General features: G+C 46.8%; 1 protein-coding gene across 1 annotated transcript in view; it reads right to left on the bottom strand.

Moving 5' to 3' along the window:
* Positions 1-16,239, bottom strand: part of SZT2 (SZT2 subunit of KICSTOR complex) — a 56,761-nt gene that overhangs the window by 38,057 nt on the left and 2,465 nt on the right. The window contains exons 5-15 of the mRNA XM_035537898.2: positions 15,662-15,793; positions 13,436-13,595; positions 12,829-12,935; positions 12,426-12,636; positions 11,051-11,221; positions 5,532-5,763; positions 4,783-4,912; positions 3,413-3,555; positions 2,661-2,813; positions 2,271-2,385; positions 377-582 (exon numbers count right to left, since the gene is read on the bottom strand). Of these exons, the coding sequence (XP_035393791.1) occupies positions 377-582; positions 2,271-2,385; positions 2,661-2,813; positions 3,413-3,555; positions 4,783-4,912; positions 5,532-5,763; positions 11,051-11,221; positions 12,426-12,636; positions 12,829-12,935; positions 13,436-13,595; positions 15,662-15,793 (1,760 nt within the window). The remainder of the gene's footprint in view (positions 1-376; positions 583-2,270; positions 2,386-2,660; positions 2,814-3,412; positions 3,556-4,782; positions 4,913-5,531; positions 5,764-11,050; positions 11,222-12,425; positions 12,637-12,828; positions 12,936-13,435; positions 13,596-15,661; positions 15,794-16,239) is intronic.

Raw genomic sequence — 16,239 nt, 5'->3', positions numbered from 1 at the left:
TGCTGAGGTACAAAGGAAGTTCTGCTCAGGACCAGAGCTGCTTAGATTCACAGCCTGCTTGCTGGGCCTGGGACAGAGCCCTCCAGCAGCAGAATGTGGCTAGCCCAGCACAATATCCCACTCACACAGTGCTAACTAAGCTTAATTCTGCATCATACTTGGTAAGAATAACAAATCTGCCTTTCCAGCAAGGTTCCCTGCAAGTCACAGCCCCCCCAGACTCCAGCCACCATTCCTAGCCACACAACCCAAACCACCACAAGCCCAGGCTTCACAGCCCTCCCATCCTGCCACTGGCAGCACCACCCACAGCCCCTCTTCCTCCCACCTCCCAGGGTAAGGAGGCTGCACTGACCGCCCTGCTCTCCATCGCTACCTGATGAGCAGCTTCTCCAAAGGCTTGTGCAGCACTACGAGGCAGGGTCTGTCCGAGAGGGCTGACTGGGCCCCAGCCACAGGTGGGGACTTGGAGGGAGAACTGCTGCCAAGCATTTTCCTCTTCGCTTTTGGAGTTGCCTCCTTGCTCTGGACCCTGTGGGGAAAGCGGAGCTGCAAGATTCGGTCCCGTAACTCCTCCACTATCTGTCATGGCAGAAGCAAAAGGTAAACATGACCACCTTTGTCTGGAGAAATAAGCTATGCAAAATAAGCTTCCAGAACAAGAGTCTGACTAAAAGGAGTAACACAGTCCTCAAATATAATGAAGAAGAATTAAAGGTCATTCTATTTCTGAGGCCCTAGTAAGACCAAGGCCAAAATGACACACGGTTCTTACGTCTGCATTTTAACAACCACAACAAAGACTTTCAAAAGCACAAAAAAAAAGTTCAGAACAACCCAAAGATTGTTTCAAGGCTGGAGAAATCACCTTTCATAATTCTAATGAAAAAAATTAATTGCACGCTAGCCCCTCCACAGAAGCAGGCTAAGTACTCACCCTCACTCCTCCTCCCCTCAACAACCTGTAGTAAATGTAAACTAGTACATTTAAGACAGGGCCACCGTTCCCACAGCTGATACGGTCCCCCACTATCACATTCATGTGTCAAAACTCTACATTAAAAGATTTCAAGAGACTACCTAATTTTGTAGGTTAGGTTATCTTTTCCAAAATACTTTCCAAACGACCTCTGGCAGGTGAAAAAAGAATAAAAAAGATTGTGCATTATACAATTTATGATTTACAGCTGCTGCTGCAATGCTCTGGAGCTTGCCCACAGCTGCAGGGTATGGTGCCTGTCTCACACCTTCCTCATGAGACAGGTTTTAACTTATACCTGCTAGAGAGAACTCCTTCATAAAACCTGTCCATGCAACCAGTACCCAAAGCCTGGATCTCCTAATGACTTGAAAGGGCAGGTCCAACAGAGTGCCAGAGCAGTCAGTGTTATCTAGGATCACCATTATCTCAAAAAGTGATGGTCCTTTGTGTACTTGTCAGCTTCTCCTCAGACTAATCTAACACTAAAGTTAAGTTAGACAAACCAAAGATTTCTTTCCTGAAGTCCAAAGATCAAGGTGTAATGACAAACCCCTTGTTTATAACAAAAGGTTCACACAGACTATTAGCAGGACATCTTTGTCACGCTTACTGTTTTACCCAGGAACACTTAGACTTTGCCACTGGAGCTGGAGATACAGTTCATGCAGTAACCCCACCTTCTGAATCTGACTGGGGCAGCCCATTTCTTTGGGTACAAAGGGGTTATTAAAAGTCTATCTAGCAGACTTGCATCTCTCTGAAGCATTTTCTGTGTGCCACTGTTTTTTTCCATCCCTGTACTGGTCACGCAGGGCATTGTTTGCACCTTAACTCTTAACCCCTCTCCTCGCCTAGATTATACAATACGTACATGCACTTTACCACCTACTGCAGCAGATAACCCAGGGAACATGTAGTACATCCATCTTAGATGTCTCCACAGATGAGTCAGACAAGTATCTGCTGCTCCTGACAAACAGTATTGATTGTGCTTTGGTCACAAGGATAGTCTAGATAACCTGTGAGTCATTTCAAGGCCCACAATTCTATTAAGCAGTGGGAAGAGCATTCACATGACCAGCTATTTATTGATCTTCGAGTTTTTGGGTTTAGATCTTTCACAGACGTAACAAAGAAAGCTTTGTCCAAACTGTTCCTTCCTGTAACAGTAAACTCACACCTACCTAAGCCTTAATATATTGAGTGTTGCCTGTGATCTACCCACCACTTCCACATCCAAAACTATGTGCTTTGCTCCTACCCCAGGAGGCAGGCAGCCACCTCTCACCTTGTTCCTGGCCTGTGCAGGCGTGCCGATGGGGAAGCCCAGTCGGAGAACCATGCATGGAGCTTTGGAGATGATCCGCACCACGTAGAATGAGGAAGGAGTAGGATCCTCAGAGCTAGGGAGGATGGATTAAGACAGGGCTGAACATAACACGGCAGCAACTCATCAGTTCTAGCACACACAACCCCCCCCCCCAGGCCCCAGCTACCTTCCCTCTCCCTCCAGGCTCTGCTGAAACCCAGTGGCAGCAGTTCAGAATATACAGAGTTTTACATCTATGTCTTGCTCTAGACATCAGCTTCTGGCCCACCACAGCATACTGGTCTAGCTGGATCTCTGGCCTGGCCACGTGCCCAATTCCCCACACAGGACTGTCTCCGAGCCACTCACCCATGGATCAGTTTGACGTAGGAGTAGCCTTCCACCAGCACAAAGCTGCTCCAGTCCCGCAGCAAGGAGGTAAGGGCAGAGTGGGAGATGCGGCACTGGATGGTGCTGTAGCGGCCGTTGTTGCCCGGCGTGTGCAGGTGCTTGGGCACAGGCCTGCAGCATGCAGCAAACAGTCATTTTAAAACCACGGTTTCTCTTCTCCTCCCCAAAGCTTAGAGAGACTTTGCTACACCCATTGCAACTCATCCAACCAGCACAGCCTTCTTCCTGCACATATCCTCCTTCCACCCATATCCAAACATATCCCATGCCCGTGAGCAAGAGCCACACTCCCTGAGTGCACTGGGACCCCATTCTCCAGCTTGCAGAGAGCACGCTCTTGTACTGTTTCTAACTCCCTCCATACAAAAAGCAAACAAAAGCCTGTGGGATAGCTTCAACTGTATGGTCCACGCCCCCTGCAGTCAGGCAATCCAAATCCAAGGACTTGAGAAACTATTTACACTCTCTAGAACAAACTCCCTCTCGCCAAAAGCTGACTTCCCAACCACAGTCCCTCCCAGAGAAGTGAGCCTTTATCATCTGTCACATCCGGCTAGCAAAGTCCTTCCCCTGGCCACAGACACCTGCGGCTCTGTAGCAGGACTGAATTGGCATGCAGTTTCCACGGTGTTTGGCTGGACAAACCGATGCTGTGCTTTCCCTGGCTGGCCTACCTGGTGCACACAAGCTCAGCCCTGCCAGTTACATACGTGTCATGCTCCAGGAGGAGAACGATGCGATGCATGTGCAGCCACCGCTGCCAGAAGTTGGCATCCATGGAGAGGATAGGCTTCCAGTAGGAGGCAAACTGGGAATGGCTCGAGTCAGACCCGCTGTGTTGCAGGGACAGCACCTGAGAAAAATGACAGGATGGATCGGTAAGAGGCAATGTTCAGCAAGAATCTGTCTGGTTCCACCCAGAGAGCACAGGAATTTCTCTCGTGACTAGCTGTATAGGTCTAGAAGGCTAGCCACATCCCTGGCTTTCAAGAACTGCCTCACAGAAAAATAACTAAACATGTTCACATTGAAACAGTGCAACGTAAGTAAAAATAAATTAGGCTTCTGAAATGTCAAGTTAATTAGGAACTTAACAACTTAGCGTCAAGTAATTCAACTACAGAAGAGATGGCATATGTAATGGTGTCTTTTCTGATAGGAGGATGTTTGGCTTGTGTCAGCAGAACAACTAAACACTGAGAAAACCCGCCTGAGAGAGCACATGCAAATAGTGTACCAGCAATAGGTGGCACTGGGCAACTCTGACATGTTTGTATGGTAACACTAGTTCCACCAACTACGGCAACACTGCTGACGCAGGAATAAAGTGGTTAGCCATAAGACGGGATGCTCCAGACACACCGTGGGATGTACATCCATACAGAGAGTAGATTTATCACATAAACCTTAAGGAGTAAAGGGCTTAAGCAATAAAATTTAAATGACAGCTCTCCTAACTTTGATATCTGCTAGTCATCATCTTCTGCCAAAGCCAAGGACACTACTAGCAAGGACCAGGTAGCATGTTAGCACTTTTTTTACTGTGAACTTCACAGTGGAAACTTAGCTAATAATTTTTCGTTTCTGCTGCGCTGATGACAAATATGTCTCTTTCACCCTTCACAAGTGCTCAGAGCAATGAGCCTATTAAATAAAAGCCATTTAGCAGAACCTATCTTCACCTCGTGATATATCACCAGGGTACAAGGCTGCCAGCAGCAACTCCACGCATATCATTGAAAAAAGCATGGCATTAGTGTCAGCTTGCCCATCAGTCTCACACATCACTACAAGAGAAGGCTTTGCAGCATGCTTAGGAGACTTGCTGTGAGGCTTAGAGGTGTAGCTGCAGCAATAAAGACATAGAGTGATGTCTCGGAGGGGAAAAAACACGGGATGGGACATTCACAGATACTGAATTGTACTTGAGCTGTTACTGATTGGGACAAAGAGCAAGAGATGAAGACTGAGTTACAGAAGAACTTGGTTGCTTGTTGGGACTCAGCATCCCCAGGTGCAATACAGAACAGGCAGGAGGGACATTTTGTCCTACACTAAATGGCACAGAGAGGGGACGTACCGGAGTGGTGGAGCCTGGGGGGATGTAGAAGAGAGGTACCCCATTCTTGGTGCTCTCAGGAATGGTGAAGTGTTCTGGGACTGTGTCAAAAGACTGCAGATGAACCAACATCTGATCCGTCTGGTTGATGCTGAAAGAGAAGAGGCAGTTAGCCACACAAACCCATGTTCTCCCCTTCAATGCCTCAGTCACCCAGTGGCTGCACGTGCAACACTCCCTGTGTCTTGGGAGCCCATCTGCCCCAACTCAAAAGACAGATGATCAAAGTTAGGAAAGAAGCGCTAAGAAAGAAATCTGCAGAGCAGTAGGGAGCAACGGTCACCCTGGCCAGGAAACGGTCATAACCCTCAGGCCTAGGAGACACGAGGGGTTTTCCTAGTGTCACGGTGCAGCACGGCTACTGCATATAAACCTATTGCAGCACAAGCCTTCACAGCAAGGCAGCGCTGTAGGAACACACCGCCTCCATGGGATGGCAGTCAGACTTAAGGTTCGCATCACAGCATCAGGACTCAGAAGAAGCAATACCTTCACCATGAAGCAACGTTACAGATAAGGTCACAGGCCAGTTGGAGTATTTTCCTTGGCCAGAAGGCAAGCTTGTTGCCAGTGGTGCCTCTTCCTCGGAAGCACATTCCTTTGGGACCCTGGGTTGGGAAGACCATCTACATAACCCATGCCCCAGCATGCCAAGGAGGGGATTTTCCGGTTACAATGGACTCAGGACTGCTAGGGGTGGTGCAGCTCACCTCTGCAAGGTGTTCCAGAAGCGCCGGATGACTGTAGTGCGGTACAGACTGGTGATGGGTTTCCTCATGGTGCAGCTGATGTCGTGCAAGATGTCGTAGCTCCCCTCCATTGTCACCTCTACCCACGTGCTGCGCTTTGATGGGTCCAGGGGCCAGGGTGTCACAGCTAAGTACTCTATCCTCATGTTGTGCTTCCAAAGCAGCACAAGTTTCACCTCCAGCTGAGACCCACCTGCGTGAGAGCGGAGGAATAGTTACAAGTGCTTGTTCTGCAAACATCTGAGCTTTATCTCTGACCATGGGCTCCCAAGGACAGAGAGATTGCTTATTGACCATGAGGAAGAGAAAGTCATCTAAAAGCTGCTCTAACCGAAGTCATTCTCTCTCCTCTCCAACAGAGGGAGGCTTTGCTTGCTCAACAGCATTTGGTGAACAGTCCTTTAAATGTACACGTACTAGCTGAACTACAGAAGGCAACCAAAACTTGGGGGAGGTGCTGACATTTGCAATGGGCTGTCTTTTCAGCCTCAGCTTTGTTTCCAAGAAAACTTTTGCTTTGCACTGATGAGCAAGGCCTTTAAGCTTAACTTTGCAGACTGCACTTAAATCTATCCCACTGCAGAAACACGGATGTTTGGACATGATGGGACCTGATCAAAAAGGAAGGTCCTTGCCATGGCAGGTGAGGGCCAATTCTTGATTTAAACTGCACGTTCTTCCTGCACAGAGAGTATTTCATGCAATCTTCAAGAATCTTCAAGTACCAAGAGCTTCTCACCATGCTTACCCTGTTCTCCTCAGCTGATCCCAAAGTGAAGAAGTTAAGACTTAATATTCACCCGCTCTTCAAACTGCAGTTTTATCTTTCTTTGAGACGGCCATTGCATCTCTAGCACGATTAACACAAACACCCGACAGCAAGCCTCACTGAGCCAGAAGAGCAGAAAATGTCCCAGTCCTGCTGACTGTGCATGTGTATTTGTACCAAAACAACCCAGGGAACACATGATTTTCTATAGCAGCACCACGCTGCTGTTTCAACTGCTCAATCATCTGTTCTGATGTCCAGCCTGCTCTGTAGTTTGCCAGACCTGCAGAATTTGTGAGGTGAGCGATTAGATGTGCTGGAAACCATCCGAACAGGTCATCAGCCTAGATCTTATGTTTCCTGCAGAGTTGCATTTGCTGCTGTCATAGATACATCATGCCACCTCCTTCATGGGCTGATTACACGACATTTTAAAGCTATCCTGCTTTTTACTCCCCTGGTCCCTACTAGGAGGCTGCCTTAGAGCACCCTTCCCCCACCAAAATTTAGAAGAAGCCTTTCAGAGTACATGCCCAATTCATGCTTGGCTGCTGTTTTGCTGAAATTGTTTTTATTCTGAGAAGCTTTGTTACCAGAAAAATCAATAAGCAGCATGTACTAGGGGGGAGAAATCCTCATCCAGTTTCAGCTTTTACTGTGTAGGTTAAACCAAACCATAGTCAGCAGCCTATGACGGACTATCCATGAATAAGTATTTATCAATGGATGTATAAACAAGACTTTATAAATGCATGTCTTCCCATTTCATGCTGCTAAAGTGCATTTTATTCCTACTGCTCATCCATTGCTTTCTGCACAATATTTTGGTTCTCATAATAAAGCCTTCCTACTTCATCAACAGCAAACATGATAAGTAAATTCCTACTTATTTTTCGTCCAGATCATTAATGAAAATATTTCCTCTTTCCACTGTAGGAAGTTTCCAACTGTTTCCATTAGTCATCCTGGCTTTGCTCTTACTATCCAACACAAGCAAAACTAAAATCACAGGCAAAAAACATTCACTTAGTTTGAAGTCATACCTAGAGGGATCTTCAGTCTGTTCTTACTGCTCACCAATCCATTTCTGTTTCTTGACTTAAGAGCTAATAAAGGTGTTTGCTTCTTTGATTTCTTTCATAAAGTCCAGCTTTATGACATACCAGTTTATGGTATTTAGAAAACCAGAGATTTTTTTTAAAAAGAAAACACTGAGAACTGCCATTCTCACTGGCCAGACTATGCCCAGCCATTTTCGGTGCTGGACTGGCTTCACAGAAGATGAAGTTTCAAAAAAAATAAAAAAGTCTTCCAAGCTTTCTTTCTCTCCCCAGTGCACAACACAAAATTGTGTTTTGTTTTCCATTTTTAATTATTTTTATTGTTATTTTTACAGGCAGCAGTCCTCTGCCATTGTCCCAGAAAGAAACAGGAGAGGAGCTGAGCTCCATCACACCTTCTCAGGCAGAGCTTCTCTCTCTTCCATACTTCCCAGTTCTTCCCCTTTCACAAGCACTTCTGTATTCCCAACTAACTATAGTAGCCTTCCAAACACCTAAGTATCTGGAATCAAATCGTGAGGGTAACCAGAGCACTTATAAATACCACAACCAACCTCTCGGGCACCTCCGAGCACAAAGCTAGCTATTTATTCTATTCTGCCTTTGGCAAAGTAAAGCAGAAAAGCGACAGTGTCAAAGTCCACAGCTGCACTCGTTCCTCTTGCTTCACGGCCAGGTTGGCTCTTTAACAGCCTCTAGTTGGCAAGCTCTGGCAAAAGCTTTTGGCAATCCAGGTTAATTAACTGTTCTTTGTTAGACATTTCTCTACAGAATGGCCCAGAGAGCCCTGATTAGCCAAGCATGCTTTTACTTTGCAGAGGCAGTGCTGGATGTCTAAATGTCTTGATCTTTTATAAATTCTACTGTAAGATGTTAGTTCAACAATTTTTCTGATCAGAGCCAGCAATTCCCCAGGGCATTTAGCCTTTCCAAAGGCTAAGTAACATCTCCTACTATTTTGAAGGCTGGCATAGAAATACACGCTGTATTTTTGACAGTTCAGACATTTCGTTTTTAAATTCCTTCTAAAAAGACCTCATGGAAATACACAGGAAGTATTTTTGGCTCTGGGAGCCCCTGAGCTGCAGACAGATTGAGGGTGCTCAAAGTGAAAACAAAGGAAACGCGAAAGGGAGTATCTATGTTCACCCTATCCTTACTCCTCCTTGCCCTTAGCTACTCATCACCAAAGGCAACACCAACCCAGTACAGCCACTCTTCTGCTCTTGTAAGAAGAAACGACCAACTCAGCATCCAATAGCTGAAGGAAGGCAGGAAGATGCCTAGAGAAAAGTGCACGGAGCACGCTAAGCGTGCAGTGATCTTTCTGACACATTCTTTCAGAGCCCAGGGATTTGCTGCCTTACAATATCCTGAGCTAGAGGTTGTAGCTCCTCCCTTGTGCAAAAAGGTACAGCGTGGATTTGTCTGACCGCTTTCGGAATGACTCACGCCCGCTGCCTCTTCCAGCATTTCTGTATGGGGCTTCACCGTCACCAAGAGCACTCCGCCATTGTTGGCAGATGTAAGAAAGGCTCTCAGCAGTAAGCTGTAAGTGAGCTGGTGCACAGAAGGACAAAAGACACAGTACTGAGCACAACCTGGACACGAACTGACTTGTCGGACTGTTTCGTAGGCATTCCTAGAAAAGGAGAGCGCAATGGACCTAATCTGTCTGGATTTAATGGAAGCATCTCAGGCCACACCTACGGATTAGTGAAAGCAACCTGGGGACACCGTAAGGAGAGATGGAGCTTCTCAGTGGGAAACCTTCGGAGATTCTTAGTTTAAATAGAAAACTCCCAAAACAAAAAAAAGTGGATATTCCTTGAAGACCATCTTTAGAAGTTATCCTGTGTAATCTAACTGTTAGTAACATTCAAAAAAACAAGCAACAAAAACACCAAAACACACTGCTCAGAAAACAAAACAAAAATAAATAAACCTCAAACAAACCAACACCAAAACAAACCAAGGCCAACATCTTTCTTCCCCCCCAACTGGTTTCAGATTCATTCTGTTTGTAAAAAGCATCAGGCCAGAAGAACAACTCCCAGTCATCACACAGGAAGAGTGAACTGACCACTTAGACCGAAGCAAGAGATTAATTTAGTCTACTGTGATGTGAAGAACAGCACATTTAGGGACTACTAGAAAGCAAACAAAACCAACAAACCAAAACCATAAGACTCAGCAGCTGGAAGCACAGGTATGTAAAAGATGCAGACATTTCTGAGCTAACAACATAATGCAATCATGGGGAAAGCTCATGCGATTCCTGGTCTATCAGATAGGGTATTTTACTTCAGAAATATTGGCATTACTAAGCAAGGCAGCGATAAAACCACATTTACAACACTTATCAACTGTTTCAAGAAATATGAAACCAAACTGAAAACGAACTGGAAAAAAAGTACTGTTAAGAAAAATAAACAGAACAGAAAGCCTGTCCTTGTAAAAGGAGACTGAAACATTGGCTTGCCTAACCTGCCAAAAGGAAGGTTAAATGGAGAAAGGCATTCTTCCTAAATAAGTTTGTGCCATGCCAGAGGAGGATAAACTTAATTAAGGATAATAAAGTCACACAAGTCTAATTTGGTCTGAGTAAGTTTAGAAAGGAAGCTAGAGAAAGAGCAATGCAGCTCTGGGACAATCTTCCAAGCACAGCATGATACCAGCTTATATGGTCTTAAGGCAGAAGAACATGCCATCACATGGCATGTTTGGAATTATTTTTAAATCTTATCACAGACTTGATTCTCTCATATAAAATGTATTCTGTGTGCTAATATCCCAAAGAGGACAGTGAGGACACTGGATCACTAGGTGTCGTACACATTTACACTGTGTAAACAAATTTTATTCTTCAGGGTTTCTGCTGGTCATTGTAAAAGTCAAAAGTAATTTGTTGCCTTGCTTGCAATTGATAACTTGCATTTACATTTTTCTCATCTCCCCTTCAGTTAAGGCTCCATCTCCAGCTGTGACTGGTGGCTAGAAAGTTAGGTAGGGCTTACAGGCACTCCTTGGGATACTCAAATCATTCAGAGTCCCCTAGTTAGTGGCTACTTCTCAAGGTGCCGTAACAACTTCTAGCAAGTCAGAGAGAATAGGACCACTGAATGTGTTTTTCTAGCATTGGTCACAGTTCTGACTTACAGAGCATTTTCACCAAACAATCTCTTTGGTTCCCCCAGTTTCTTCATTTGGAACGCTGTAGTTAGGAGGCTTTGAATCTTTTGTACTGAAGGGCTCAACTTTGTGTTAATATTTTGGAGTGCATCTGGCAAAAGACTAGAAAGGGACAAAAAAAAGGGGAAATGGAGAGGAAAGCCTAGAAAACTCTCCAAAACCACAAGTTATGTCATTAGTTTTCTTGCAGCTGCGGGGACACATTCCCAAGATAAAAAAGGTCAGTTTGTCTGTCCCTCCACATGCACATATCATGAGTAAGTACACAACTGTGCAAACATCCTGAGCAATCCTGTGCCCTGCAATTGTTACAGAAAACAAACTTTGTCACGGTTTGGGGAAAAAGGCTCCTTTCCCCCTGTACCAGCACTCTGCTAAGATGGCAGAGCCTGCACTGTGCTCTGCACAGTTGGTACAGAGCCCTGTGCAAGCCTCCAGGCCCATTACTGAGCTGTCACCTTTTGTGATGTTGACCTCCCGGATGCTGTAGCCCTCGCGCAGCCGGACTGAGACAATGCTCACGAGGTCGGCGTGCACCTCCTTCTCCGTGTGCTTCTTCCTCCTCATAGCCAGAGCAGGGTTGCTGCTGGCAGACACCAGGTGCTCATTGAACAGTCGGTGCTGCGACACTGCAAACAACAGAGATGGGGTTTACGAGGGAGCAGCTCCCCTGCTCCTCTTCCTACAGCAACAGCCCTCCCCAGGTGCTTTACAGGAGCTGCCTGGAACACCCACTGGCCCGGAGAACAGTACATCCTTCAGGCATCACTTACACCTACTCCCGGTTCTACAACACAGCAAACAGGTCTGCTGGCGTGAGGCGGGGTGGGGTGTCAGGCCCTGCTTCCTCTGGGACAGCCTTTGCGACAAGGCACGTATTAGAGCTACACGTTTAGCCTAAGCAGGCAGGAAGCACACAGCTGTTATAATAGTCACACAGGACGCTTTTGGGCTTTACCCCTTTCCCTGGAAAACCTCAAATTCCCAAGTACTTTCTGTAAGGTATCAGGCTGTGGAAGCTTCAGGTTTAAACCACTGACACCTGATCCTTTTCAGATTCAACATCCCCGATTCCCATGCCAGCTCTCTTCAAACTTTTCACCATGTGCAGTTTCTGCTGGCAAGCTGCAGAAAGCACAGATGGCAGCAGCACTATAGCCAGGCACGAACGGGTGTCTCCGTGCTTTATTGGTAACTAATCTCTCTTGGCATACTCCCAGCTGCTAACACACACGGCATAAGAACGACCAAGAGAGGCATTTGGGGTGGTTCTCTGGAGTTTAATCTTTCAATCCAAACTGCCATCTGCAAGTCCGATGAGGACAAGCTTTCCAAGACGTCCCCATCTGTGAGCTAGCCAGTGTGGAGGAAGGCCTGGAAGAGAACTTCTCACCCCCTCCAAGTTCCAACATGGAAGGCCTAATTACAGTTTCCTGAGTAAAGTCCAAAGAAAGGCGAATGGCACAGAACTGGGCATTAGTTTTCCCCAATCCACCCAATTCCTGCAATCAGGAGGGCAGTGACAGATTAGGCTGCATGGCCCGGTAGTGCCCAGAGCCTACAGGAGGCACGGAGCTCTGTGGAGTCCAAGACAGTGAGCACCCTCGGGGCCCTCTGTCTCACACAGGCACGAACACAAACACTGCCCATGTGGGAAGGCAACATTCCTGCCAAGTCACACAAACTGCTGCCTTTCCCTTGTCTCCACAATACTCACAAGGGCCCATAGAGGACAAGGGGGAACATCAGCATAACCAAGCCTGGGGGAGTCACCCCAAAGACTGGTGCTATAAGACACTCTTCTGCCGGAAGGAGGACATGCACACTCCTCACCGCAGTAGTATTCTGGATTCAGGGACTCTCCGGTACGCAGGAAGGAGTACAGCAGAAATGCCTTGTGATACACGTTCAGATCCAGGCTCAGGGGATCCAGCTCAGGGCACGTGGAGAGGTAAGCACCAAAAGTGGCCATGGCGATGAATTTCATCAGTTCCACATTGGGAACATGGCCAAAGCTGCAATCGTATGAGTAGACACCGCCCACCTAATGGATGGATAAAGAAGAGACCTGAGTGAGCACAGCACTGCTGAGGACATGGGAGAGGACTGTTGAAGGGCTCAGACAGGCAGCAAGGTCCCCTCTTCCCCTCTGGAGGGTGAACACTAGCAGCAGCAACTCACCTTCCTCCCTCTGGCAGGAAGCAGCCCCCACAGTCCCTGCTTACAGCGCACGTACCTGGACAAAGGAGCAGGCCACAGTGCCGCTGCGGAGCTGGTTGAGTAAAGTCTCACACACAGCCACATCGGGGACGCTGGTCACACCATCCGTAATTATTATTATACCTGTAAAGAAGGCATTATCTTAGAGCATCTTCCACCTCAACCAGCTACCGCTCTCCTGGCATAGAATTTAGGCAGGGCAAAGGTAAGAAGTAAAACCTTGGGATGTCTTAGGACACAAAAAAACAACAAAAACTTGGGACTGACACCAACAGCTTTCAAGGCATTCTAGAGCTGGCAAGCTTCCCGACAAGGCACAGTGACGCACTCAGCCTGGGCACAGCTCCGCACACCCTGGGTTATTCCAAGCAACAATCATGGCTATGCTACCTCACAAACTCTCCAACGCTGACACCTGGTGTGTGATGCAATGTTCTCCTCCTTTCCATTCCCACCACCACAATTAGCCCACAGAGTGCAGAGCAAAAGCTGCCGTTGGAATTTCATCCCTAACTGAAGGGTCCACGTACCAGCCCTTGCAAAATTCATCTCAGCCTACAGCAAGAGGAATGCAGCCCTCCACAAGCAGCCGGGCACCCTGAAAGCCAGAGAACGAAGCCAACCTGCGCTGGAGTTGGAGGGCAGCAGCTGCAGTGCCAGTATTCCCTGCCGGACCATGCTGACCAGGCCAACGTCAGCAGTGACAACAGACACGCTGGGCTTCCTCCCTGATGGCTCCTGCACATCACCAGGGCCCTCTTGGCTCAGAGGTGATAAATCCACCTGGGAGAGGAAAAATAAATAAATAAATAAACAAACAAACAAACAAAACAACGTCCCATTCTCCCAAACAGCCTTCAGCCTAGCAGCCCCATGGTACCACAGCCCTGTTGTACTTTGGCAGACTCCACTTTTAGCTTTAATTTCCAGGTGCTCTCAAAGTCCTAGTCTCTCGGGCCCCTTAGAACAGCTGGGAAAGGCTGCCTGGGGGTGGAGGAAGGGGACAACATGCTCAGAACTTTATTATAAGTTGATTTCTGACACTATGGGAAAGATGAGACACTTTGGGGTCACTCAAGCTCCTTTGTGGAGCAAAGCATCTCTCAATTAGAGATGCTGAATACCTTTATTTTTTCCTTGTCATCTAGTAGAAGCTGCAGCCACTTAGCATTTCCTCAAGTAAAATCCAGAAAGGCACAAGACACTCGAACAGCTGCGTCTCACCTATGAAGCATGGCAGCAGAGTGTACAAGGAGCCTTGTAACGACAAAGTCTAGTGCCTTTACATTTATCTGTTCTGTTCAACCAGCACTAGTTATGCAGTGCTGATATAAGCAAATGTAAGTAGGCTTCTCCTGCATTTTCTATCAAAAGTATTACCCAGGCAAAGCCTAAAATTTGTATAATTACAGTTGTGAAGAACCTACTGTGTTCATAGTCCCCTCATCTCCAGAAGGCTCTGACAGGGCAACCCTGTAATAAACTATTGCTTCATTTCTACTGCTAACACAGAGGATGGGTGAGACCCTCCCCTGTACAGATACACAGATGACTGGAGCTTGGAAAACAAAGTTAGAACAAACTGAACTTTTGTTCTGCACGAATGGGAGCAGTCTGCTGCTGCGAGCAAAAAACCTGACTATCCATCACTTTGGTTTGCTAGATGCCTTCAGTTCAGACTCTCGTTGACAGCAATACAGCTAATGCAACTTCAAAAGTTAAAAAAAAAAAGTTTCAGTTCCTGCCTTTCCCCTGGGGCCTCCCACCTCCACCCCACAGCCTGTGGCAGGACTCGCCAGTTCCTCTGGCCTGCAAGTGCGTCTCTCTCCTGGATTTGCATGGCATTAGTTACAGGGTAGTTTGTTAAGAGAGAAATACTGCAGCAAGTAGGAATGCATACGAAGCACTGCAAAACACCAGCTGGTCATGCTAGAAAACTGTTTACCTCCTGCAGGCCCCTTCTTATTCCAGTACTGTCAGTCTTTGTATTCAAAGACAAATTTCAGCTAGAACGTGAGATTTTATGCACTTCTGATATATAACTGCGAGGGGTCACAAGTAGCCTTTTGCTCATATGACTGGGACCTTTTTTTTCCCCTTGCTTTGAGCTCAGACACTAAAAACTAACACTAAGTAAGGACTAAACAACCTCAACCAGGCCAAAAACGCCTTTGAGTGTGAGAAGATTCCTCACAGATACGATTCCGACTGTAGAGCAGCGTACCAGTACCCTAATGCACTCTCTCGATGAGAAATTCATAGACACCCTGAATTCCTACAAAGTCACACTTTTACTGTCCTCCTCAGCTGTAGTTTATAGTGCTGTCATTAGCTGGCTGACACCTGTATCCTTAGCCACTAAGCAGCATCTGCTCCAGATTTCAAGGAGTATCAGGAACTGCACCAGCCGCATATTCAGTTTCATGGTCAGTTTTTGTGGTGACAAGGAAATATTTTCATTCAAGATTGTAATAAGGGCCAAGGGCGTACTCACAGCTATTTATAAACTAATGATAGGGGTGTAATCACCTCTCCCACCATTTTCTTCAGAGAGAAAGCACATCCTACGGTCTGTCACGATGTCAAAGAAGTCAAGCTGCTTTACTGTACTTTATTCAGGCCCTTTATTGCAATAATCTTGGGAAGATAACTGCTTTCATCAGTCCTTCTCCTAAACACTTACTGGTTCTGCTTTATTCAGTGTTCTTGTTGCTGTATTCCAAAAAGTTTTCTTCCAGACTCCTGAGCTGTTCCTTCTCCAGACCTACACCACTGCTCCTCTTGTTGCCAGGCCTCACAGGGCAGATCTCCAGTGAGCAAGAAACCCCAACCACCTCTGCCCTCCTCACCTGCGGTTTGGGTTCATACTGCTGTTGGAGCATCTCTGCCACCTTGTTCTCAAAGGCACACAGCTGCGTGTAAACCTGGTGCAGGAAGGCTTCTCGCTTCGTCTCATCCAGCTGGCAGCCCTGGAACAGTACCTGGCCCAAGGACACACATGTCAGTCACCAAGTTCAGGCTTTATAGTGCCAGCCCCCACAATGGTACACGGGAACATGGTTCAGTGCAGCACAGTTCAGACATGTCCCTTACAAAGGAGAGGTACAGCACAGGCCTCTCTTGTCCTGCCTGCAGCCATCTGCCTGCGTGCAGCAGCGTTCTGTGGCATCTGCAGTGCACTCTGCAGCAGATGCTCACTTTGGTCTCTGGGAAGTCTCCCTTTTGGGCAAGAAATTTCTGCTTTTCCTTCTTCTAAGATAAGCAGTAGGCAGGAAAAATTAAGGTGAGATCCTCGTTAGAAGGTATTAACTCTGGCCCACATTTCTAAGGAAGACCTGTTCACTCCAATCTAACCCAGCTACTGACTGATCCAATTAGCTTCCAGGAAGTGACTGGAGAGAAGAACAGTAAGTTGAAATAGCGGAAA

The sequence above is a fragment of the Cygnus atratus genome, chromosome 8 (genome assembly GCF_013377495.2).
Source record: "Cygnus atratus isolate AKBS03 ecotype Queensland, Australia chromosome 8, CAtr_DNAZoo_HiC_assembly, whole genome shotgun sequence".
NCBI lineage: Eukaryota > Metazoa > Chordata > Aves > Anseriformes > Anatidae > Cygnus > Cygnus atratus.
This window is presented reverse-complemented; position numbering and strand designations above follow the sequence as displayed.